Genomic DNA, 22,107 nt, shown 5'->3' with positions numbered 1-22,107 from the left:
GACTTGAAAATCCGCGAACAGCTACCGGGACCGGAACCCTGCTCCCTACCGTTAGTCATCGCGGAGGCGCTAATTAAAACCTCAGTGCCACACGCTCCGCACCTGTCACTGTGGCTGGGACTGACACGGCCCGGGCACGGCCGCTAGGGGGCACCCGGCGCCGCAGGAGCCCAGGAGCTGCGGGGTGCAGGGCTGGGAGGCCGCTGCGGAGACCCCAGAGCCGCCGGCGCTGTGGTCCAGGAACCGCTCTGCTGCCCGGGGGGCAGTGGGTAATGCGCCTGCGTGGCCTCACGTGGGAGCTTCACAAAGCGGACACTCCAGGCCAGGGGCCGCCCTGCTGCCCCCACCCCCCAATTAGGGAGGCAGTGTGCAGGAATTTCTCCAATGCTGGGTGGGCGAGGGAAGCCAGGCACGTAAGGCGTGTTCCCATTTACGAAGGATTCTAGCACAGGTGGGAGGAGAGTGCCGAGAAGGGCAGACCCGCCCACCCCGGGGGCAGCCTGCACCAGGTCTGTGTGCGGCCACCCTGGTCTGCCTCCGTGCCTGCACCCCCGCCGCCGCCCAGAGGGTCCCTCCCGTTTAGGATGCCTGTGCGGCCCTGCCCAGCCCCCTCAGAGGGAGGAAGGGCCCACTGCACTCAGGGCTGGGTCTCTCGCAGAGGGATGTGGTAGGCCCTATCAGTGCCCCCCTACCTGCCACACCACCAGACTTCCTTGCTGGCAAAACACCCCACCATGTCGGGATGTGATGTCTGGAGCTAGAGCAGCTGTCTTGTGACTGTGAGGTAACAACCTTGAGAGCGCCAAGGGCACCCCAGACATAGGGCCAGAGAACACCAAGCCTCACCTGAGCTGGCGGCAGTGGCCCAGGTGGGATGAGATTACGATGGGAGGGGAGGATGGCCCCACTCTACTGCACGCAGCTCTGCCCATCACTGATGGGTCGGCAGCCATCCCCAAGGCTGAGTTCTGAGGACCTGGGGAGCGCAGTGAGCACTTGGCCTCCAGGGCTGGGCTGGACACCAGAGAGGAGGTCACATCCCGTGGCACCAGCTGTGAAGCTGCCACAGGGAGTTTGCGCATGCCCTGACAGAGGGTGCAGGGGCAGCGGGCGCCACGCTTCCGTGACCGTGACCACGGGCCCCTGCGGAGCCTGGCACCTGCTCTGGGAAGGCTGGGCTGGTGCCTGAGCCCCGTCAGAGAGAAGGAGGGATCGCTCACTGGCACCCAGTCTCATCGCCACCACGTTTGTGAGCAAAGTTGCCGAAATCACAGAAAACAAAATGACACGGAAATAAACGCTAGCATTTTCTAACATGGCTAGAACGTTGACCCCAGTCCCACTGTCTTTGGGACCCCTGGGGACCCCAGTGACAACCGCTGCTCCTGTTCTTCCTTGCACCCAGCACAGCAATGGGAGGGAGAGGTGAGGGCGGCTGACCCCAAGTCACGCCGGGCCCCAGGCCTCTGGGAGCAGGGGCACGGGGTGGACATCACGTCCAGCAGCCACAGGGCAGGGGAACAGCAACAGCCCAGTCAAGGGAACCTGCCCCAGGGCCACCAACAGCAGCCCCTGCCTGGGACATGGGCCCCCCCCGTCAGTCCCTGGAGAGGGCGCAGGCAGGCCCCAAGTGGCTGCACCTGCAGCAGCGGCCATGTGGAAGGCGGCGGGAGGTGGGGCTGAGGCCCTGGCCCCCACTGGTCCCTGCCCCTAGCACTCAGCCACCATGTCGCCCCTCCTGAGAGGCACCAGCTGCGGCCAGGAGCCCGTCTGCCTCTCACACTGTGGGGCTCTGACAGCTCTGGCAGGGCCGTAGTCCCGTCCTGCAGGTGAGTGCGGCTCCACGCTTAGGCCCAGCAGAGCCGTTCCATACAGGGTGCCCTGCTGGGAGCCCAGAGTTGGCAGGGGTGGGGGGTGGGGCCCTGGGGCACCCGGCCCGCCCATTCCCGCCCCTCCTCCAGGTTGGTTGTGCGGATGGTGGGCCCAGCAGGCTGGGAGAGAGGCGACAATTGAGCAGCATCAGGACGCACCGATGCTGTGAGAGGGGCCCGTGTCACAGTGCTGTATGAGCACACAGGTGACGTCACCCCGACGCCGTGGACATCATGGCATTTGACGACTGGGGCACTGTGGGCCGAGTGGGCCAGAGGTGTGACCCTGGGGTCTCCCACACCCCTACGACCTGCCTGTGGCATCGCCCGGCCCCCCTGGGTGTGGGCCCCCTGCAGGCGTCTCTGCTGTGACTGGGCCTCGGGCCCTTCCCTGAGACATCACCAGGAAGCGTGGACAGGGGGCGGGGTTCTGATTGGTGCACATCAGGGTCTCACTCCCCCCCCCATCGCTCCCAGAGGCCTCCCTGCCAGTGCCCGGAAACTCCCACCTGTGGGGGGGGGGGGCGGAGAGACCCGCCTCCGATGGGGGTCAGGAGACACCGAGCCCCTTTCAGGCGCTGCTGTCTCCTCCTTTTCTGTCTACTTACAAAGTAAGATGGGGCGGACTCTTTTTAAGCATCTTTTTTTTTTTTTTTTTTTTTTTTGGACAGGCAGAGAGGACAGTGAGAGAGAGAAACAGAGACAGAGAGAAAGGTCTTCCTTTGCCGTTGGTTCACCCTCCAATGGCTGCCGCGGCCGGCACGCTGATCCAATGGCAGGAGCCAGGTGCTTCTCCTGGTCTCCCATGGGGTGCAGGGCCCAAGCACTTGGCCATCCTCCACTGCACTCCCTGGCCACAGCAGAGAGCTGGCCTGGAAGAGGGGCAACCGGGATAGAATCTGGCGCCCCGACCGGGACTAGAACCTGGTGTGCCGGCGCCGCAAGGCGGAGGATTAGCCTAGTGAGCCGTGGCGCCGGCCCTAAATTGTTTTAAAAGATGTATTTATTTGAAAGGCAGAGTCAGAGAGAGAGATGGAGACAGAAAGAAGGATCTTCCATCTGCTGGTTCACTCCCTAGATGGCCGTAATGACTAGGGCTGGGCCAGGCAGAAGTCAGCAGCCAGGAGACTCCTCTGGGTCCCCCACACGGGTACAAGGGCCCAAGCACGTGGGCCATCCACCACTGCTTTCACAGGTGCATCAGCAGGGAGCTGGATCACAAGTGGAGCAGCCAGGACTTGAACCGGCACCCATATGGGATGCTGGTGCTGCAAGCCGGGGCCTTAACCCACTGCGCCACAGCACAGGCCCCACAGCTGCTCCCCTTCGGATCCGGCTCCCTGCTGGTGCACCTGGGAAAGCAGTGGAACATGGCACCCCCCCAACCCGTGTGGGAGACCCAGACGGAGTTCCAGGCTCCTGGCTCCAGCCCAGCCCAGCCCTGGCCTTGTCGGCCATTGTGGCCATCTGCAGAGTGAACCAGTGGATGGGAGACTCCTCTCTGTCTCTCTCTCTCTTTTTCTCTCTGCCTGTCAAAGAAATACAATAAATCCTTTAAAAAAAGGGAGAGAAAGAAAAGTAGGAAGTGCACACACAGCGCTGTCCCTAACAGGCAAGCCTCCTAGAGAAGGGCCTTTGTCACCCAACAAGGAACTAGGGCAGGGGGAGAGGGACCCCGGGGACCACACAGGTGCCCGGCAAAGGCACGGGGAACCTCGGCCCCTCGCAGGACTCGCCGTGTGCTGCAGTTACACCACTAGGACTGGTGCCTATTGTGGGCTCCGCTTCAGGCCGGGCAGCCTGAAGCCAGGCCCCGCCAGCCGGGGGCACCAGCGTGGAGAGAGAAGCCGGTTCCTGTTCCTGACAGCTGCGTACGCCCGTGCTCATCTGGTGCTCACCGTGCAGGTTTCTTGAATTCTTTTACATAGTGGAGGCTTACTTATATGATCATATATGAAAATAGGGGTTTGTGAAAATTAACAGTGGGGAGAGGGAGGGGGAGGCAGGGTGGGAGCGAGGGAGGTGGGGGGGGGTAGGGTAGCAAGTGTCACTATGCTCCTGAATCTGTATATATGAAATACATGGCCAGCGCCGCGGCTCACTAGGCTAATCCTCCACCTTGCGGCACCGGCACACCGGGTTCTAGTCCCGGTTGGAGCGCCGGATTCTGTCTCGGTTGCCCCTCTTCCTGTCCAGCTGTCTGCTGTGGCCAGGGAGTGCAGTGGAGGATGGCCCAAGTGCTTGGGCCCTGCACCCACATGGGAGACCAGGAGAAGCACCTGGCTCCTGGCTTCGGATCAGGGTGCGCTGGCCACAGAGCGCCAGCTGTGGCGGCCTTTGGAGGGTGAACCAACGGCAAAGGAAGACCTTTCTCTCTGTCTCTCTCTCACTGTCCACTCTGCCTGTCAAAAAAAAAAAATACATGAAGCTTGTATAACTTAAATCAAATAAAATCAAAAAGGTAGCCTTGGGGGCCAGCGTTTGGCGCAGTGGGGGCGGGGCAGGTGTGTGGCACAGTGCTCCCTGTGGGAGTGCCCGTTGGAGGCTGTGCTGAGTCACGTGCGGGGCCTGGGTGGAGCGGGTGGCTCCTGGCTCTGCCTGTGGGCACTTGGGGAGTGAACCCGCAGATGGCAGATCTCTGCCCGTGTCCGTCTGTGCTTTTTCAGGAGCAGAAACAGCACAGGTCAAGCCGGACAGCTGGGAAGGACCGGTGGCCGCAGGGCCTCCTCCGGCACCCCCATCCCCCACCGCGGGAGAGGTGGGAGGCCGTGCGTGTCACCTGAGACACACACTCGCGTCCGGTCACATCATGGGGCGCCATCGAGGCAGGGCGCCCCGAGGGAGGCCTAGCCTGGGTTTCCTCCCCCTCCCCACCCCGTCTCTCTCTCTTTCCCCCTATCTCCAGAACAGTTTCAGCAGAGGGGGCTCTGTCTCCCGGGACGGGATGAGGAACTGGCCAGCGACTGTGGACAGGCTGCCCGGCTCGGAGAAAGAGCTGGAAAGCCGACACCTTCCAGAGCGGGCCCAGCCCTGCCAGCGCGCTGTGAAAGGCTATTTCTGTCCTCCCTGTGTTCAGACAGAAGCTCGCCAGCCCTGGCCCATAAATGCCCCCTTTGTGCAAGAAGGGCGTTCATCAGCTCGTGAGACGCCCATGGCGCGACCCCGCTGCACGCCGCCCAGGCTCTGCCCAGCAACGGGCCTGCCCGGCTGGGCCCCCTGCCAGCCTAGACGCCATCCGAGCCAGGGACCGGAAATGTGGCATCTGGGGTGCCGCCCCGGAGGGGTCACGTGCACAGGCTGGGCAGGCAGCCGCCCCACGCAGAGACCAGCGGTCACCCACGGGCCTGGCTGTCGGCAGACTTGCCTGAGGTGGAGGGCTGGGGTCTGCACGGGTGGTGGCTCTGCCCCTGGGTGCCCTGAGCAGCCCACAGCCAGCCAGGAGGGCAGGCACCACCTACCTGCCCTTGGGGAGGAACGAGGAGGGACCCAAGGGCTCTTTCCCAGGCAGGCAGGGACCCCCGGGACCTCTACACCCAACTCCTCCCTATCAGCCTTGCTCACAAGGACAGAAGCAGAGCTCAGGGCCACCATAGGGGGCACAGTAGGGTGAGCCACCACCGTGACACCAGGGTCCCCTATCACACCCCTGGTTCCAGTCCCCGAGGCTCCAGTCCCCGAGGCTCCACTTGCGATCAGCTCCCTGTTGATGGCCTGGGAAAGCAGCAGAAGATGGCTCATGTCTTTCGGCCCCTACCATCCACATGGAGACCAGGATGGAGTTCCGGCTTCTGGCTGCGGCCTGGCCCAGCCCTGGCCACTGCGGCCATCTGGAGAGTGAACCAGCAGATGGAAGCTCTCTCTGGCTCCCTTTCTCTGTAACTCTTTTAAACAAATACATACATCCTAAAAAGACAAATGGAAAGAGAGGTCAGCCGACAGCATGGGCCCACCCTGCCCCTCCTCCAGGGGCTCAGGTTCCACACTCTTAGCACCACCCACTTGGGACCTCAGGGACAAACCGTCCAGGAGCAGTGTCCCTGGTGACGCATCCTCAGCCCGAGACTGCCCGGCCAGGACACCAGCAGCCTGGTCACGATTGTCCCCACTGGCACAAAGGCGCCTTGGCGATCCTTGGGGCTGGGACAGGGTCCCCCTTTGGGCCTGTCGCCTTCCAGATGTTTGCAAGGAAGACAACCGCAGCCGCACACTCGCCTCTAGCACACAGCCCGACGGACCCTGCTGTGGCAGCGAGGGCGCCTGACCAGGGCTGGCCCCTGGCCGCCCTCCACCACGCCCAAGGGCTGGTCCACCACATGGCCCACGTCCTCCCTTGAGTCCAGCAGGGCCGGCCCAGCCAGCACTCGGAGGGGGGGGGGTCCCCGGGCCGGCTGTACCGGCACCCCTGGACTTGGGGAGAAGTGCAGGCCTTGGCCACGTGAGCCGGGGCCTCCAAGGGCTTCCCCTGCCTGTCCGGTGTGAGAACCACAGGCCCAGCCGGACACAGGGCACAAAAGGCCCCTCCAGCCCGCGGGCCCGCAGTGTCCCCTGGCACGGGGCTAGGGCTGAAGGTCACTGGCTGACCGCTGTCCCCTCCCTGCCACAGGGAGTGGAGGGGTTGAGGCCTTGCCACAGGCTCCGAGGGCATCTGCAGGGTCTCCCCTCCGGGAGCAGAGCTGGGGGTGAGCTTCGGGTCTGTGGTGGGCTGTGATCGTCCAGCGGGGCAGCACAGGGCTTCCCCCAGCATCCCCACAGACGTGAGGGCGCAGAGTGGACACAGGAGACCTTGGGTCAAGTCTCGGCTCTCACAGCCTCGGTTTCCCTGCCTGAGGAATGGGTATCACCACCCCTCAGTGGGATGACTCTCACCAGGCCTGGGCCACCATGTCCCTCAGCAGTGACTGCCCTTCCCATCTTAGCCTCTAGGGGGTGCTGCCACGGCCTTGCATTCTTTGGGAAAACCGTCCGACACCCGCACTGTGGGAAAGTGGTCCAGGGGTGTCAGATGTGGCGGGGAGGGGCGTCCCTGTACAGACAGGGAAGACCTCAGCAGCACGGGGCCTTTGGGGAGGAGCCAAGGAGGCTTGGAGGAGAGGAGCCTGGCCCTGGGTAGAGCGGGAGGGAGCGGGGGCTGCTGGTGGGGGCTGTGGCCTCCGCTGGCCAACGCAGCTCCCAGGGGTCCCGCAGTGACTGTGCACCGAGCACCAGGGCCAGCACCGAGCATCCAGACTCGGCCTCACACGGGGGAGAGGCCCCTCCTCTCAGCCCCAGGGTGGGGCTGCCAGCCTGGCTGTCTCCCGGGACGGGTCAAGGCCAGCAGTGGAGGCCCAGCTGAGCCTGGACGGCTGGAGAGAAGGGGGGCAGGTGCTGGCCCCCCGCGATGTCTCCGTCACCAAGCCACAGGCCACCTGCCCCGTGGACACCTGGCCTCACTCCCGCACTCGCTGGCTGGTGGCTTTGTGGCCACAGGCAGCGGTCACTGCTGGGGCCAAGAATAAGGAGGCCGGGCAGCCCTGTCATTAGTGGTTTGCTGAGCTCGGGCTGGGCCGAGGGACACCTGGGCACCGTGCCTGGAGGTCAGACAGGAGGGAGTGGCAGGGCCAGGCTCTGTGCGGAGGCCAACAGCCCTGGGGGCTCTGAAGTGGATTCCCTCCTCCCAGGCTGACCCTCACCAGGACACTGGCCTTGGGTGGGGGCAGGGCACACACGCATGCACGCACACACAGTTGCACATACATACCCACACGGGCACACTCATGCACGCATGTACACATGTGCACGCATGCGCGGTGCCGCCAGGCACCGACCCAGGCACAGAGGGCCCTCACAGACGGGGCTGCCCTCAGGTGCCAGGAAGGAAGTGGCCCCGCAGAGACCAGGGACGGGACATTCAGGCAGAGGGGCAGGGCACACAAGGACCCTGAGGTGGAAAACTGGACGCAGCAAAAAGAAGGGTAGGGGCTGGAGGGGAGAAAGGGGAGGAGGCGGTGAGAAGAGGAGAGGAGAGGGGAGGGGAGGGGAAGAGAGGGGAGGAGAGGGGAGGAGAGGGAAGGGGAGGTGAGGGGAGGGGAGGGGAGGGGAAGGAAAGGCGGGGCAGGAGCCGGCCCAACAGTGGAGGTGTGCAGGGTCCAGGTCCAGAGTGAGAGTTTTCATAGATTTAAATCTGGCCAGCGGCATCATCGGATTTTCTTTTTCAAAATGGGATTGAGATCAGGGGGAAGTATTGGATAATACCAAAATTACAAGGATCAAAACAGGATAGCTTCCCAGCTCCCGCCTTACACCTGAGAAGTCTGGGGGCACAGCCAGTTCTCCCAGGGGTGCAGATTCAGCCTGTGTCAGTCTTCATCTCCATGGGAGGCGCCCATGTCCAGAAAGTCTCCTCATTGCCCAGACTAGCTGCTGCAGCTCCAGCCATTACATCCAGTTTCCATCTAGTAGGAAGGAAGAACTAATAAAAAGGGCATACATCCTCTGCTTAAGGTCCCTTCCCGATGCTGCACACACATCTTTCCATCTTTCATCACCAGACGCAGCCACACGGTACACTTCGCTGCGTGGGAGACTAGGGAATTCAACTCAGAATCCGGGAAGCCATGGGTGGAGCTAAAAATGACAAGTCTGCACTGAGGGGGAGGGGAGAACAGATAGCAGGGTGACTACTCTCCCTGCCACTGCGTGGGGGGCTGGGGATCACAGATGCCCACAAAGCAAGCTGGCACCAGCCACAGCCTGGCCAGGTGAGAGATGGACACATAGACCGGTGAAGACAGACCAGAGGGACACGCTCCGTGGAGGGAGCCCAGACAGTTGTCTGTCTGTCTCGATCCTCTATCCATGGTGCCCTGCAGCCGGCTGCCCGTGTCCGTGCTAAGGACAGCTGCAGAGCCGCACCCCTGCAGTGGACATCCACCTGCCTCCTGTGGCTCAGTGGTCTCCCAGGGCAGCTCTGCCTCCCTGCGTGGCCGTGTGCGTGTCCCCGTCTCTGCTGGATACCATGAGGCCATCAGGGACCTGCACATCATCCGGTCACCTGGTCACCAACACGCTCGACCAGCCACGCCCTTGCCCCCTGCTCCAGGAGCCCCCACCACGGGGTCCCCGGGCCAGCTGCCTCTCTTCTCCCCCTCCGGAAGTGGGGCAGCCACACTGCCTTCCCCGCTGCCCCGCCTCCGCCCCCTATGCACTGACTGGGCGACAGCTGTGGCCCCTGGAATCGCCTGCTGGAAACACAGACCCCGGGCACCGCTGTCACCAGGAGACGGCTCTTAAGCTGAGCCACGCCTGGCCCTGGCTGGGCCACCCGCTCCCAGGAAGGTGCTGCCACCCCAGGCCACCCTGGTGGCGGGCATGTGCCGGCAGCTGTGGCCTGGCAGAGCCCAGAGCTGTGCCTGCAAGCCGGCTGCCTCTCGCGGCTGCGCCACCTGGGTGTGTGCCGCCTTGCCAGCCTCGCTCTCCCCTTCCGTGCCACGGCAGGCCCCCCTGCTGGGCACGGCCGCTTCCCAAGGCTCCCCATCATGGGAGCATGGAAGGCTTTCACCGCCGCTCTCCCAGGGCCAAGGCACCCTCTGTGTCCTCGCAGTCACGTGGGTGTCCCTGGGGCAGCAAGGGTGGGGGAGGGGCCGGTCTCAGGGGCCCACCCTCGGAGCCTACAGAAGGCTATGCTGCCTGCAGAGGCCTTGTCCAGGGGCAGGTCTGGGTGAGACCCTGGGGGACGCATGGACTCCTCAGTGCCTGTGGTCTCTGGGCCACCAGGGCCAGATGCACCCAGACCTCAGTCCTGAGCCTGCTGCGGCCTCTCCCCCAGTCCACTCGGGGCCTCATGCACACCCTCTGCCCCGTGTCCCCACTTTATAGACAAGGAAGCTCAATCCCACCACACAGCTCAGAAGAAGGGTGTGGACTCCATACAACGCCAGCCCCAGAGGAATCAGTGAGGGCCTTTTAATGGGGAGAGGTGTGTACAGAGCTTTCCTGGGGCCACAGAAGCAGCCGGAGACCCAGGCGCACACAGACACCAGGTGCATGTCTGTGCATGTGCGTCTGTCTGCATGCACGCCAAGCCTCAGCATCGCTCCTGGAGACACCTCCCCCGGTCACGTCCACGCGGACCCTCGGCGCATCTGACCGTGGGGAACCTGGAAGCAGGTGCACAGCGGGACCCTGTGGGCACTGTCCCTTTAAGATTTGTCCTGAACCGGATCCAGCAGAGGGCATTGTGTAGAGAGCCCGAGGTCTCTCTCTCTTGGGAACCACCCATTCATAGGCAAAGGAGGATGACACAGCAGGCCTGGGAAGTCCCTCTCGCACCCTGGGGGGCAGCCCGGGCCCAGCTCCCACGTCACACAGCCCACACAGCCGTCACACAGCCGCAGCAGCCGGCGGGGAGGGGAGAGGTGCTGCCCCAGCCCCCGCAGGCGGCTGGCACAGCGCGGTTTGCATCCCAAGGCCGATTTCACCATGTTAGGCAACCCCTTCTCCCCCTCCTCCTCGTGGAAGCAGAGGAGAATGGGCCACACAGCAGCAGCAGGGACTGTGGCGAGGCGGGGACTTGCGTCCACGGCCCTCCCACCCAGTGCCCGCGCTGCCCCCCAGGGAGGACATTCGTGTGGGCGGTGCTGACACTTACAGCTCTGGATTTCCCGCTGCCCATGGACAAGCAGAGGGACCCAGGTCGGCTGAGAGCAGTAACCACCACTATCCACACACCTGAGACACCCCTCCCAGCCAGGGCCAGGGCGGGGCCAGCCTCTCCCACCCTCAGTTCCCCCGGGTCGGGGGTTGGGGGGCCACCCCCATGGAAGCCTGCAGGGCAGAGCTGTGGGCTTCCAGGGCAGCCCGCACACTCAGCCCCCAGATGGGTACAAGGCTGAAGAACGAGCAGCTGGGGAAAACAGAGGCCAAGCAACCAGCCCCAAGCACAGAAGGGGCCCAGACCATGGGTCAGCAAGAAGAGCCCTGTTTTCTGATAAATCCCTCAGAGTGACCTGAATTTTTTTTTTTTTTTTTTTGGAAGGCAGAGTTACAGAGAAAGAAGGAGAGAGAGAGAGACAGAGAGAAACGGATCTTCCATCCGCTGGTTTACTCCCCAAATGGCCACAACAGCTAGAGCTGTGCCAACCCGAAGCCAGGAGCCTGGAGCTTCTTCCAGGTCTCCCACGTGGGTGCAGGAGCCCAAATGCTTGGGCCATCTTCTACTGTTTTTCCAGGCATATTAGCAGGGAGCCGGATCAGAAGTGGAGCAGCTGGGACTCGAACCGGCACTCATATGGGGGCTACAGGTGGTGGCTTTACCCGACATGCCATAGTGCCGGTCCTGTGACCTGCATTTTCTGGGCCTTGGGTTTTTCTTACAAATCTAGCCCCCTCCCCAGCAGGGATGAGGTATGGGGGACACAGCCAGCCCACCTGGATGAGGTCAACCCCACCTGAGGGAACCTCCACCAATGAGGATCAGGGAGACAGGTGCAATGCTCCCCCAGTTCTGACTGTGGCTTCCCTCCGGGCCTCTGGCTGTGTGCCTCAGTTTCCCCCACTCGGTGGTCTTACAGGGCTGGCCGATGTGCCCGTCGCTGGTCCCCATGGTGCCTGTGGTGGTGACCCAGGCGTCATGCTTGACCTGTCCGCACTGCCGTTTGTAGATCAGGCTCCCAAGGCCTTGACCAAACCCCGGCTCTGCGCCGAGGGCACAGACAGGGAGCTTAAGCCATCTGCTTGAGTCCACGTAGCTACAGGGCGGCAATTCTGGAAGGCACAGTCCTGGAGGCCTGGCCCCCACCTGGCCTCCCAGTGGAGGCAGGAACAGGATGGGGGGGGGGGAGAATGCACAAGTCAGGGGCGTGCAGAGGAGTGTCTGGGGTGACTCCGGGGCCCAGAAGGGAAGGGCACGGGGTGCAGCCTTTACTCCAAGCTCTTGCAACCCCCCCCCCCTTGGGAAGACAGCGTTCCCTGCCCTCCGCATCCCACCTGGCTTCCCACAGTGCAACAGGCCCCAGGGACATCCGGGGCAACAAGGGCCCATTGAGCCCAGGGCTGGACGAGCCGATTTGCTTTACCCCCACCCGCAAGGCGTCATGCCCAAGGGGCTGGCACCAAGGGCAGCCCAGCCCTGCTGCTGCTCCACAGATAGGGAGCAGGAAAACCAAGGTTCAGAAGGCGGGAAGCCAGCACACAAGTGGCCCAGGCACAGGGTGCCCAAATGGACCTGACCCTCGCCTGGGCGCGGTGGACAGGCCTGTGCCCCCCCACTCCGGGCGAGCCCCCACCAGGGTAAAACTCAGTAAGGGCACAGCCCCGCCAGGCAGTCCCTGGCGCCCCCTTGTAGATCTACAGTGTCGGCGGCGGGGGCTCAGAGGGGGCCTGCCTTGCTCACCACCGCGCAGCCAGGATCCGGAGGGCCCCGCCGTCCTCGCCCCGGCCTGGGGGGCGTCCTGGCCCACGCACCCTCTCCAAGCACCAGGCCTCCAGGCCCCGGCCCGCCCCGGCGGAGGCGGAGGCGGAGTCTGGGGGCGGGCCGGGGCGGACCGGGGCGGGCCTCGGGGCGGGCCGGGCGCGCAGCCGGGACCCAAGGCGGAGGCGCGGACGCGCTCAGGCCGGAACAGGCGGCCCAGCGGCCGCATCATGGACTCGGGCCCCGAGGAGTATGAGCTCAACGGCGACCCGCGACCTGGCTCGCCCGACGCCTCGGTAAGACCCCCGCGGCGTCGAGACCCTCCCCGCCCCCCCCCGCCAGCCTTACGGGCACCTGTGCGAGCCTCATCCCGAGTGCGGGTGGGGGCGCTGCGCCGAGTTCCGCGCGCCCCGTCGGGGACCAGCGGGGCTCGGGCACTGGCCGCGGGGCGAGTGAGGGGCGCGGGGTTCCCCAGCTCTGCGGCGCGCTGCCCTAGCTGCCCGCCTCCCGCGCCGACTCCAGCCGCCGTCTCCTGCGCGCCCGCGGTGGGCAGAACGGAGCCACAGCGTGTGGCTGCAGGCCAGCGGCGGACAGACGGCGACGTCACCCAGTGACCGCACGGTCCGGGCCGCCTCGTGGGGAACTGGGGCTGCGCGGTGCTCGGCGTCTGCCTGCGAGAAACAACCCTCACACCTCCGGGCTGTCCACCCACAGGCCCGGTGGGGCCTGTCCTGAGCCTGCCCTGGCTGGCCTCTGGGTGCTGGGGGCTCTTGCAGGCCTGGCAGTGGCCCCTGCCCCCCTATGTTGGAATTGGGGCACCTCCTCCTGTCTCCTACGGTTCTGAGCCCGGAGTCTCCATCCCAGGACCTAGCTGTTCTGAGGGCCTGGCATGGCCCTCTGGCTGTTGACTTTGGACATTCTTTCCTTTTCCCACCCAGGGGTGGGGGTGGGGACTGGCAGCCCTCCGGGATTTTCCTGCCGGCCTAGGTTCTATGGGCGAGACTGTCCAGGTGTTGGCCTGAGGGCCTCCTCTAGCGAGGTGGAGACAGGCCACATCCGGTGGAAGGACCTCCAGAGTCAGAGGCCCGGTGGCCCTGGGTTTTTGCACAGACGCCTGTCACCTGGTTAGACATGAGGACAAGCCAGTGCCCCGAGAGACTCAGCCAAGCATGGGAGACCCAGGGACCCGGCTCTGCCTGTTGCGTGAGCACTTTGGAGCAGGGGGCACCCCGGCTGTGCGTGCTCAGGGAGGTCACTTCACCTTTCTGAGCCTTCTTAAATAGAGACAAGAAATGACCCCAGGGCAATGGGGCAGGCAGATCAGGTACTAAGTGGGCAGGTGCCTTGGATCTGGTTTGAAAGGAGGGTGCCAGCCCCACCTTTGACCTTGCCCAGCTGTGCCCTGTACTCAGCACCGTCTCTGCTCACCTGGGCAGGCAGCAGGATGGGTTGTGTTTCCAGGGTCTGGGCACATCTCGGGCCAGGGGAGATGGGGGGGTGTCACTGTCTTGGCTTGGGGACCAGAGGAAGGGTGATGCAGCCCTGTCCTCCCCACCTGCAACCAAGCTGCTTTCAGAGGGCAGCCCCAGACCAGGTAGAGGAGCAAAGACAAAAGTGTTGGATCTCCAAGGGGCTGCTGCGGGGGTCCGTGGAAGGGCATCTGAGCAGAGGGAACAGTAGGAGCAAAGGCCCTGAGGCAGCCTGCGGACCTACATGGGGTGGGTTGGGAGAGATGGGAGAGGCCATGCAGGCCCCAACACTGGGGACAGGAGCCGGCCTGAGGCACACATCCCCCCCGGGGGGGAGTCTCTGGTCCCAGGCAGAGGCTTCCCTGGGAGGCTGCCAGTCTCTGAGGCCACTCTGCCTCCCCCACCTGCTCTGTGCCCTCCGTCCCCTTCCTACCTGAGTGCCCTGCCTCGTTCCCTGGGCACGTCCAGCCAGCACTGTGTGCCTCAGTTTCTCCCCCGGGGAAATGGGATTGTTAGCAGCGCTTCCCCGCAGAGGGTCACGGTGAGGGCTGACGGCAGTGGGACAGAGTGCTCGGAGCAAGGCCGGGCAGGTGACAGTGACGTCATTGTAACTGACCGGCTGCACGGAGACCGTCTCCCCTGGTAACACCAGCAGAGGTTCAGAAAGGGCCCGGAGCGGGGGCTCCGCTTCCTGTTCTGCAAGACGAGGCCCCGTGCTCACCTGGCCGAGGCCCAGGAAGATGCGCCTCCTCAGCCGCGGGACCCAGCTGAGCCCTGTCAGCTGGAAGCAGCAGGAAGCCCCCACCCCCACAACACCTGCCCCGTGCCTGCTGCCGGGCCCAGGGATTGAGCCAGTGTGTGCCCGGCAGCACCGCAGTGGTAAACATCAATTTTGCTTGGAAATGGTCCACGGCGGGGTCATGCTCGGGGCATCTCCAGGCACTGGGAACAGTTATATGTGGGGCCGTACAGCGGAAGCTACCCAGCACGGGCTGGGGACACAGCCCTCTGGCGCCGCTCTGCTCCCCCACCCCTAACAGCCCCCTGGGACGAGGGTCCTGGGGAGGAGAGAGTGCCGCCCTGTGCACTGGCCGGCTGGCCGTGCGGGCCCGCGGCTGCCAGGAGTTTTCCTGTTTTCCTCACTTCTGCTTTCCTGGCACGGCCCGCAGCTGGCGGGGTCTTGGCCAAGTTCTAAAGTTGACCTTGCCATGGACTTGAGGTCCCTCCCGACCAGTGCTGAGCCCGTCGGAAGTGGGTCTGCCCAGCCCAGCCCTGCCCAGCTGCTGTGGGGAGCTGCCCCCTCCCGTGCTTCCTGCTGTCTGGCTGGGGCTTCCTGCCAGGCACACAGTCCTGGGAGCCGGGAGGTGCTTGGGGGCTGCCTTCAGGTGGCTGGGAAGGAGGGGAGGTAGTGACGGCACGGGACTCAGAGGGGTGGGCCCCAAAGCCCCCCACCCCGGCCCAGCTGCGTGTGACCCCCAACAGGTGGCTTCAGCGGAGTCGAGTCTGAGGCTGGGCTCATGCCCCCGTGTGTGTGGGTCAGACAAGGGACGCCCGGGCCCTGGGCAGATCCTGGCCCAGGCGGTAGCTGAGGGGCTCAGTCCTCAGTCCCCCAGCACCTGGGGGACGCTGAGGGCCGGGATCCCTGAGCAGGCTGTGCTGGAATCAGAGGCCACAGCACCAGTGGCTTATGGCCGAACTGGGTTCCACAGGCCTGGCTCAGACCCTCTCCTGTCCCTGTGCCCCTCCCACCTGAACTGGGGGTGCTCAGCAGGTGGCCCTGGGACACATGACCGCTGAAACGGACCGTCCATGGTAGCAGGGACTGTGAGCCCTGCCGACTCCCCACCAAGGCTCCTCGGCATCCAGAGGAAAGACCCAGCCCGCCGCACTCCTGGCTGTTACTCAAGTTCGGGAGAAGTCCTGCTGGCCCTGGTGAACATTAACCAGGGTCCGCGCTCCCTGCAGCACCCGGGCCACGGGACAGGTCTTGGCCAGGCTCTCTTCCCGGCAGTGGGTCAGGCCCATGGGGCTCCCTGACCTGTGCGGACAGGGCCCCTGGCCACACTGCCTGGGACTTACCTGTGCAGAGGTCACCTTCGGGCTCCGAGGCCCAGAGTACCCCAGGAGGCCTGGAGTGCAGCCCCCTCCCTGCCTGCATGGGTCTCACGATCCGTACCGTCCTGGGGCAGCCCCGGGGTTTAGGGCACACAGCCCTGGGCTCGATTTCTGGCCTGCTCCTTCCTCAAGGTCCCCTAGGTTGGTACCCTCTGAGGCCTGTGGGATGGGAGAGTGACACACTCCGACACTCGACGGATGGGTGGATCTTCCACAGGGGGTCCTCGATGTGCAGATGGGGGGACTGGGGTAGCAGAGGGGCCCTGTTGTCAGGGCCAAGGCCAGGCTGTGGGGAGCTGGGGCTGACCCCATGCAGAGGCCTGCAGCCCGGCTGCCCTCCTTATCGTGGTGCAGGTCGAACAGGAAGAAGATGGCCAAAGGACTGGAAGCACCCTCACCTTGAGGGGCCCTGGGGCCCTGGGGCTCTGAGCCACCCGGGTGCCCGCCTCCCACCCCAACCAGTGGCACATGTGGGAGACTGAGGCCACTCTGCTGGAGCCGGAGCGGGGACTCTGAGAGCTCAGGCCCCTCCCCTGGCCCACCTCCACTGACCCTTGTGGAGGGGTGTCACTCACAGGACCCCGAAACCCCGGGGCCCTGGTTCAAATCCCGGCACAGCCCTCCCTTGCTGTGTGGCTCTGAATTAGGTACCCCCCACACTGAACCCCACCTGGCATGAGGACAGCAGGCTCTGTGGCTGGGGGAGCTGAGAGCTGGGGCTTGCTGCTGACGTGCGCATTCACGCGTCTGAGCGCTCCCTGAGACCAGGAGCACGAGGTTGCCCGAGATCCCATGACTGTAAGGTCCTTAAGTGGCTCAGAGAGCCTAGAAGAAAAAGCAATTTTCCCTCTTGCCAGAGGGCACCACAGTTAGCCTGGGCACATGTGTGTTTATGTGAACGTCACGGGTGCCTGCGTCATGTGTATATGTATGTGGTGTGTGTGATTGTGCATCTATATGTGACTGCACGTGTGCACACGAGAGTGTGTGTAGTGTATGCACATATGTATACGCAGCATGGTGTGCATATTTACATGCGAATACATCTTATATGTGTTTCTGGGTTTGCACATACATGTGACTGCATATGCACATGTATGTGTGCTGCAAGTGCACATAGGTGTGTGCATGTGCACTGAATTTGTGCATGCCTGTGTTTGTGTATACTTGTGTGCTATGTCTGTGTGTGTACCTTGCATGTCTGGGACATGTATGCACGTGTGTATTCTATGTGTATGTGTGTTCTGTGGTACACGTGTACGAGGATGTGGCTGGGCACAAGTGTTTGCATGCGTGTACCCGTATGTGTGCATATGTGTCTATGAGCCCATGTGTAGACATGTACGTGCCTCCTCAGAGGGTGGGAGCTCCTCAGAGGGCCTGCACCTGTTTTCCCTTACTGTTAGGCTGGGGTCTGGGTGGGCCTTAGGGTGCCTTCGAGGAAGGGCGCTTTGTTCTGATTTGTGCAAGTAGGAGCATGTGCCCACTGCAGCCCAGCAGCCCCGGACGCCCAGGGCTCAGCATGCCGAGGCACCGCCAGCCAGGGGCTCGGTGGGCACACAGCAGGGGCTGTCCTGGGGCCGGGGCACAGGCTCCTAGGGGGGACGGAGCCTGGTGTTGTCAGCTCCCGCAGCTGACACTGGAGGCCGGCTGTGGCAGTGTCTGGCCTGGGTGCAGGTGGCAGAGCCCACCGCCCTTCCTCCTGGGCCGTGACTTCACATGAACCTGAAGCTTCAAACCGCGCGCATTACAGCCAAGCCCCTGCCTCTGCCCCTGTCCCAGCCGCCCCTGGTGTTTTCCTTGTGAGTATTTGTGGCCTGAGCGAGTCTGCCCCTCCCTGCATCTTTCATGAGTCCGGAAACAGGAGCCCCTGGAGCAGCCCCAAGAGGCCGGCTGTGCCCTGGGCCCCAGACACTGGCTGCAATGCAACCAGCGAGCGTCCCAGGTGGCTTTGGTTCAGGGCCTGCCACCTGGGCATCTATGCACGGGGGGCCAGGATGAGGGGGCAGTGATTTGTCCTGGGTGACTGGGGAGGGGCACGATGGTGCAGCTTGAGGGGGGCCGAGTGGCTTGCTCACGAGAGAAGTTGGGTGCTTGGGAGTCGCCTTGCCACGAACAGGGCAGGAGACAGCTGTGTCCTGTCAGGGGAGTCTTCGGAGGCTCCCTGGAGGCAGTGGTGGGCAGCAGGGCTTCGGAGCGTGAGGGTATCTGGGGCAGGGCCACCGGCAAGGCCCCTCCTGGCCGGCTGGGCCTGTGAGCTGGGAGGTGATGTGGAAACTGGCCTGCAGCGCTGGGCAGAGGCTGGGACCGGCCCCAGGGGCAGGCGCCAGCTTGGGGCCGAGAGAAAAAATTGGTACTTGTGTGCCTGTGTTACTTCTCTGAAGATGGAGGAGCTAAGCCCAGCTGTGCAGTCCGCCCAGGCCTCCTCTGAGCATCTGCCAGGTGGTGGGGGGCACAGCAAGGTGCCCAGGGGCCCACCGAGGCTCTGGGGGCTGCTGGCCCAGCAGCCTGAGGACAGGAAGTAGCTGGGGCGGGGCAGCCGGGAAGAGCTGGTTTTGAGCACAGGCCAGTGTTAGGAGGGATCCGGCACTTCCCTTCCAGCCGCTGCCCAGGAGCCCAGGTCCTGAGGCGGGGGAGGCCCCCCCCCCCCCCCACTGCCGAGTGGAAACCTGGAGCACGTGCCCTGATCCTGCTGTTTGCGTCTCCTGTCTCTCCAGGACATCATTCTGGGGATGTCTATAGAGCCAGCACCTTCTCTCCTTACAGCAGTGAGCACTTAACCCGGGTGGGGGCACAGGAAGCCCTCCCTGCCCCGCCCACTGACCGCCCCCATCCCCGTCCCTGTCCCCGCAGCCGCCCCGCTGGGGCTGGAGGCACCGGCCCATCAACGTGAACCACTACGCCAACAAGAAGAGCGCGGCCGAGAGCATGCTGGACATCGCGCTGCTGATGGCCAACGCGTCGCAGCTGAAGGCCGTGGTGGAGCAGGGCCCCAGCTTCGCCTTCTTCGTGCCCCTGGTGGTCCTCATCTCCATCTCGCTGGCGCTGCAGATTGGCGTGGGGGTGCTGCTCATCTTCCTCGGTAGGCCCGGGGCGGTGCCACGCCGCTCCCCTCCCCACCCCCCACCTTGCAAAAGCCCAGTGCCGTTTCGCGGTCCTCAGACTTGGGGGGCTTTGGTTACCGGGCCCTCCCTGCTCCCTGCACAGACCTTGGCTAGAGCCGCCGGCCGTCCTACAGTGAAAGAATGGCCGAGTTACCCAGGAGGGGAGTGAGGGACCCTGGCCCCCAGCCCTCTCCTGGTGGCCTGCTCTGCTGAGTGCAGACGCCAAGCGTGGCTGCAGCCCCCAACGCTCCTCTCCCCCAGACTACGTAACTGACAGCCCCTTGACCTCAGACAGTGGGAAGGGGGCGGGCCTAGCCTGGTCTCCCCAGGGCCTGCCTGTCTGCCACCAGAGCCCCAGGGCCCCCTGGCTCTGTTCCGGCTGTGAAGTGGGCGTGAGCGGGAATGTGGGCAGCCAGGGGGCCACAGCTCTGCCGAGCCTGGCCCCAAGCAGCGTCCCATCTGCACTGAGGCCTCAGGTCCCTGTGGAGCTACAGAAGATGGAGGGGGGGGGGGGCGGGATGCAGCCTGGGCCACCCCAGCCAGCGTCCCTGTTGCCAGGGTTTTAGCAAAACAGATGTGATTTTCTCTGGGGGACCAAACTCACTGGGCACAGCCTGGGCTGGGTGAGCGCCAGCTTCGGGGCCTGGGCTGTCTCGGCACCACCAACCGCTCTCTTGCCCACAGTCAAGTACGACCTGAACAACCCGGCCAAGCACGCCAAACTGGACTTCCTCAACAACCTGGCCACGGGCCTGGTGTTCGTCATCGTGGTGGTCAACATCTTCATCACAGCCTTCGGGGTCCAGAAGCCCATGGCGGACGCGGCGCCGCAGCAGTAGGGGAGCCGGCAGGGCCAGGTGAGCCGGCAGGGCCGTGGGGGTCGGGGTGGGGGTGGGCGGCTTCTCGGGTGGGTCGCTAGCTGCTGGCTTCGGGGGCCTTCCTGGGCTGGGGACCCTCGTCGGCATCCACGTGGCCTGTCTGGCCGCCTGTGGTCTGGTGGGCTCCGTGGTTAGACAGACTGCTTGGGAAATGGGGGGCTCTCCTCCCTCCTCAGCCCCCTCAGAAGGACGGCTACAGGGTGGCCCCTCAGGCAGAGCCCCCGAGACGCCCCGGGACCTCACAGGGTCTGTGTTGCTTCCTGCTCTGGGGGACAGACTCAGGCTGAACCCCTCCTCAGACGCAGGCGGAGGGCCCTTTGTAGGAGGCACGTCCCACGCCATGTTCAGCCCCGCCCTCTGCCCTTGCTCCGAGAGGGCAAGCACCTGCCCGGGGACCCTCAGCCTGGCACAGGAGCCAAAGGGAGGACTGGGTGACTCGGGGCACAGCCAGGCTGTCCACACCACAGCCCACACTGCCTCCTTGGGTGTGCCTTGTCAGCGTGCCTGACAGGTGGCACCCACAGCAGGACGCGCAGGGACAGTGAGTGCTCAGGGAGGGCGCCTGTGTGTGGGAGGATGGAGAGCTGACCTTCCAGGGTGGCCCTCGTGGACACTGGGAGCCAAGCCTGCAGCTGCACAGCTGCCTGGGGAGTGTCTGGCCTCCTCCCAGGCACCCAGGCCGTGGCCGTGGCCAGGCCCCGGACACCCTGGCTGTGAGCCCTGAGGGGCGGGCCCTGGGCAGCCCCACATGGCATCTGTGTGTTGGAGTTGCTCCCTGCAGAAGCCTGGGGGCCAGCCCACTCCCTCCTTCGCAGCGCCCTGCATGCCGTCCTAAGTTTCCCCAAGCGTAGTCTGCCCACCGGGAAGAGGGCACACTGCCTGTGTCCTCTCAGCTTCTGCCCTCCTCGGGGACCCCACGATGCCCATGGGCTGTCCTCAGGGACCCCGAGTCTGGGGCTGCTCCATGTCTTGCTGATGGAAGCAGCTGGGGCAGGCACTTGGGCTTGGTGGGTGGCCGTGGTCGCAGCTGCGGGGCCTCAGCCCTCTGCACCGGGCCAGGCCTTCCAATTCTGGCAGTGACCCAGGAATGCTATATTCATTCAATTTTTAGAAGGGAAACTGAGGCTGGGAGGGCTGAGAAGCCTTGCACAGGTCAGACTGTGTGACTCACAGTGTGACACGGGCCCTTGCTCTAGATACTGAGTGTCCACACAGCCCAGTGCTGTGGGCTGCTCACCAGGAACCCCTCACGCTCTGCCGTCCACCTTTTAGAAGCCTGCATCGCAACTGCCCTGCAGCCTACTCGCCTGACCCCGGGAGCCGCTGCGTCCTGTGGCATCACCTGCTGTGCGTGGCACTCTCCGGAGCCTCCAGAGCCCAGGCCGGCCTCTGCTGGACCAGGCCCAGCGGCCAGCCACCGCGCCGACTGCCGCACAGGGGGCCGCTGTGTTGTGTGTGTGGGCCGGTGGCAGGCCCAGAAGGTTGGAACTGGACAGCCCAGCGTCCTGTGCCCGGAGAAGGGTCATGGCTCCCTGGGGACAAGCTGCAGGTCCATGGATGGGCCAGACCAAGGGCCCCGGCCGGCCTCCGTCTCAGGACATTCCTGAGGGACAAGGAGTCGTCTCACCTCCCGCCGATGCACCAGCACCCCCATCTCCCAGTCTCCCTGCTGACCTCAGTGCCTGGGCTTGGCGACCATCGAGAGGGAGCCGTGCCCACATGGGCAACTGGCCCTGCCCCGCAGTGACCGGCAGAGCCTCTGCCCCCTCCTCGGGAGCCCAAGCCCCGCATTTTCTAATCAGGAATGACTAATAAAGCCCTGATCCTCTGTGCTGGCCTCCACGTGCTGCCCGCCCCCCGCTGTGGGCAGCTCCCTGCGCGGCTCAGAGGCTGGGATTGGGGAGCACTTTGGTTCTGGCACCTCCCAGGGTCGGGGATGGAGGCATAGGGGCGGGAGGCTGAGTCCAAGGGCTTCTATAACTTGCAGTTATTGTCGGATACACAGAGACTCCCTTACACACCCAATAGCGCCCTGCTGGGGGATTCCTGGCCACCTCCCCGGCACCCGTGAGAGGGGCAAGTTCCACTCGGCCACGGGGTCAGAACTGGGAAGGCCTGCAGGGCACAGAGGCGGGAGCACGGAGGCTCCTTGCTGGCCTGACTCGAGCTGGCAGCTCAGCCCAGGTCTGCAAGACGGAGACCCTGCAGGGCTCACTACCCTGACCCGGGGCCTGCTGTGCCCCTTAGAGTGAAATAAGATCAAACAGAGCCCAGCCTGGACCC

The 22,107-nt window shown here is 64.4% G+C and overlaps 1 protein-coding gene and 1 non-coding gene across 4 annotated transcripts; one reads left to right on the top strand and one right to left on the bottom strand.

Moving 5' to 3' along the window:
* Positions 1–2,570: 2,570 nt before the first annotated feature.
* Positions 2,571–12,370, bottom strand: LOC127482843 (uncharacterized). 2 transcript variants are annotated; one of them, XR_016236384.1, is made up of 4 exons: positions 12,241–12,370; positions 11,418–11,646; positions 8,151–8,302; positions 2,571–5,774 (listed from the first exon to the last, which is right to left on the bottom strand). It is a non-coding gene; the product is annotated as an uncharacterized LOC127482843 (transcript). The 2 variants fall into 2 exon arrangements; XR_011379291.2 differs by lacking the exon at positions 2,571–5,774 and having other exon boundaries at positions 8,033–8,302; positions 12,241–12,368.
* An 87-nt stretch (positions 12,371–12,457) lies between these two features.
* On the top strand, positions 12,458–21,652 carry NINJ1 (ninjurin 1). 2 transcript variants are annotated; one of them, XM_051846942.3, is made up of 4 exons: positions 12,458–12,554; positions 18,696–18,924; positions 19,631–19,803; positions 21,097–21,652. In XM_051846942.3, the coding sequence occupies exons 1-3, from the start codon at positions 12,489–12,491 to the stop codon at positions 19,783–19,785; spliced, it is 450 nt and encodes a 149-aa protein (XP_051702902.1). In that variant the 5' UTR covers positions 12,458–12,488; the 3' UTR covers positions 19,786–19,803; positions 21,097–21,652. The 2 variants fall into 2 exon arrangements, with proteins under 2 accessions (XP_051702902.1, XP_051702908.1); XM_051846948.3 differs by having other exon boundaries at positions 21,021–21,652.
* The last annotated feature ends 455 nt before the right edge of the window (positions 21,653–22,107 follow it).

The sequence above is a fragment of the Oryctolagus cuniculus genome, chromosome 1 (genome assembly GCF_051225735.1).
Source record: "Oryctolagus cuniculus isolate XC-2025 breed Fujian yellow rabbit chromosome 1, ASM5122573v1, whole genome shotgun sequence".
Taxonomy (NCBI): Eukaryota; Metazoa; Chordata; class Mammalia; order Lagomorpha; family Leporidae; genus Oryctolagus; species Oryctolagus cuniculus.
This window is presented reverse-complemented; position numbering and strand designations above follow the sequence as displayed.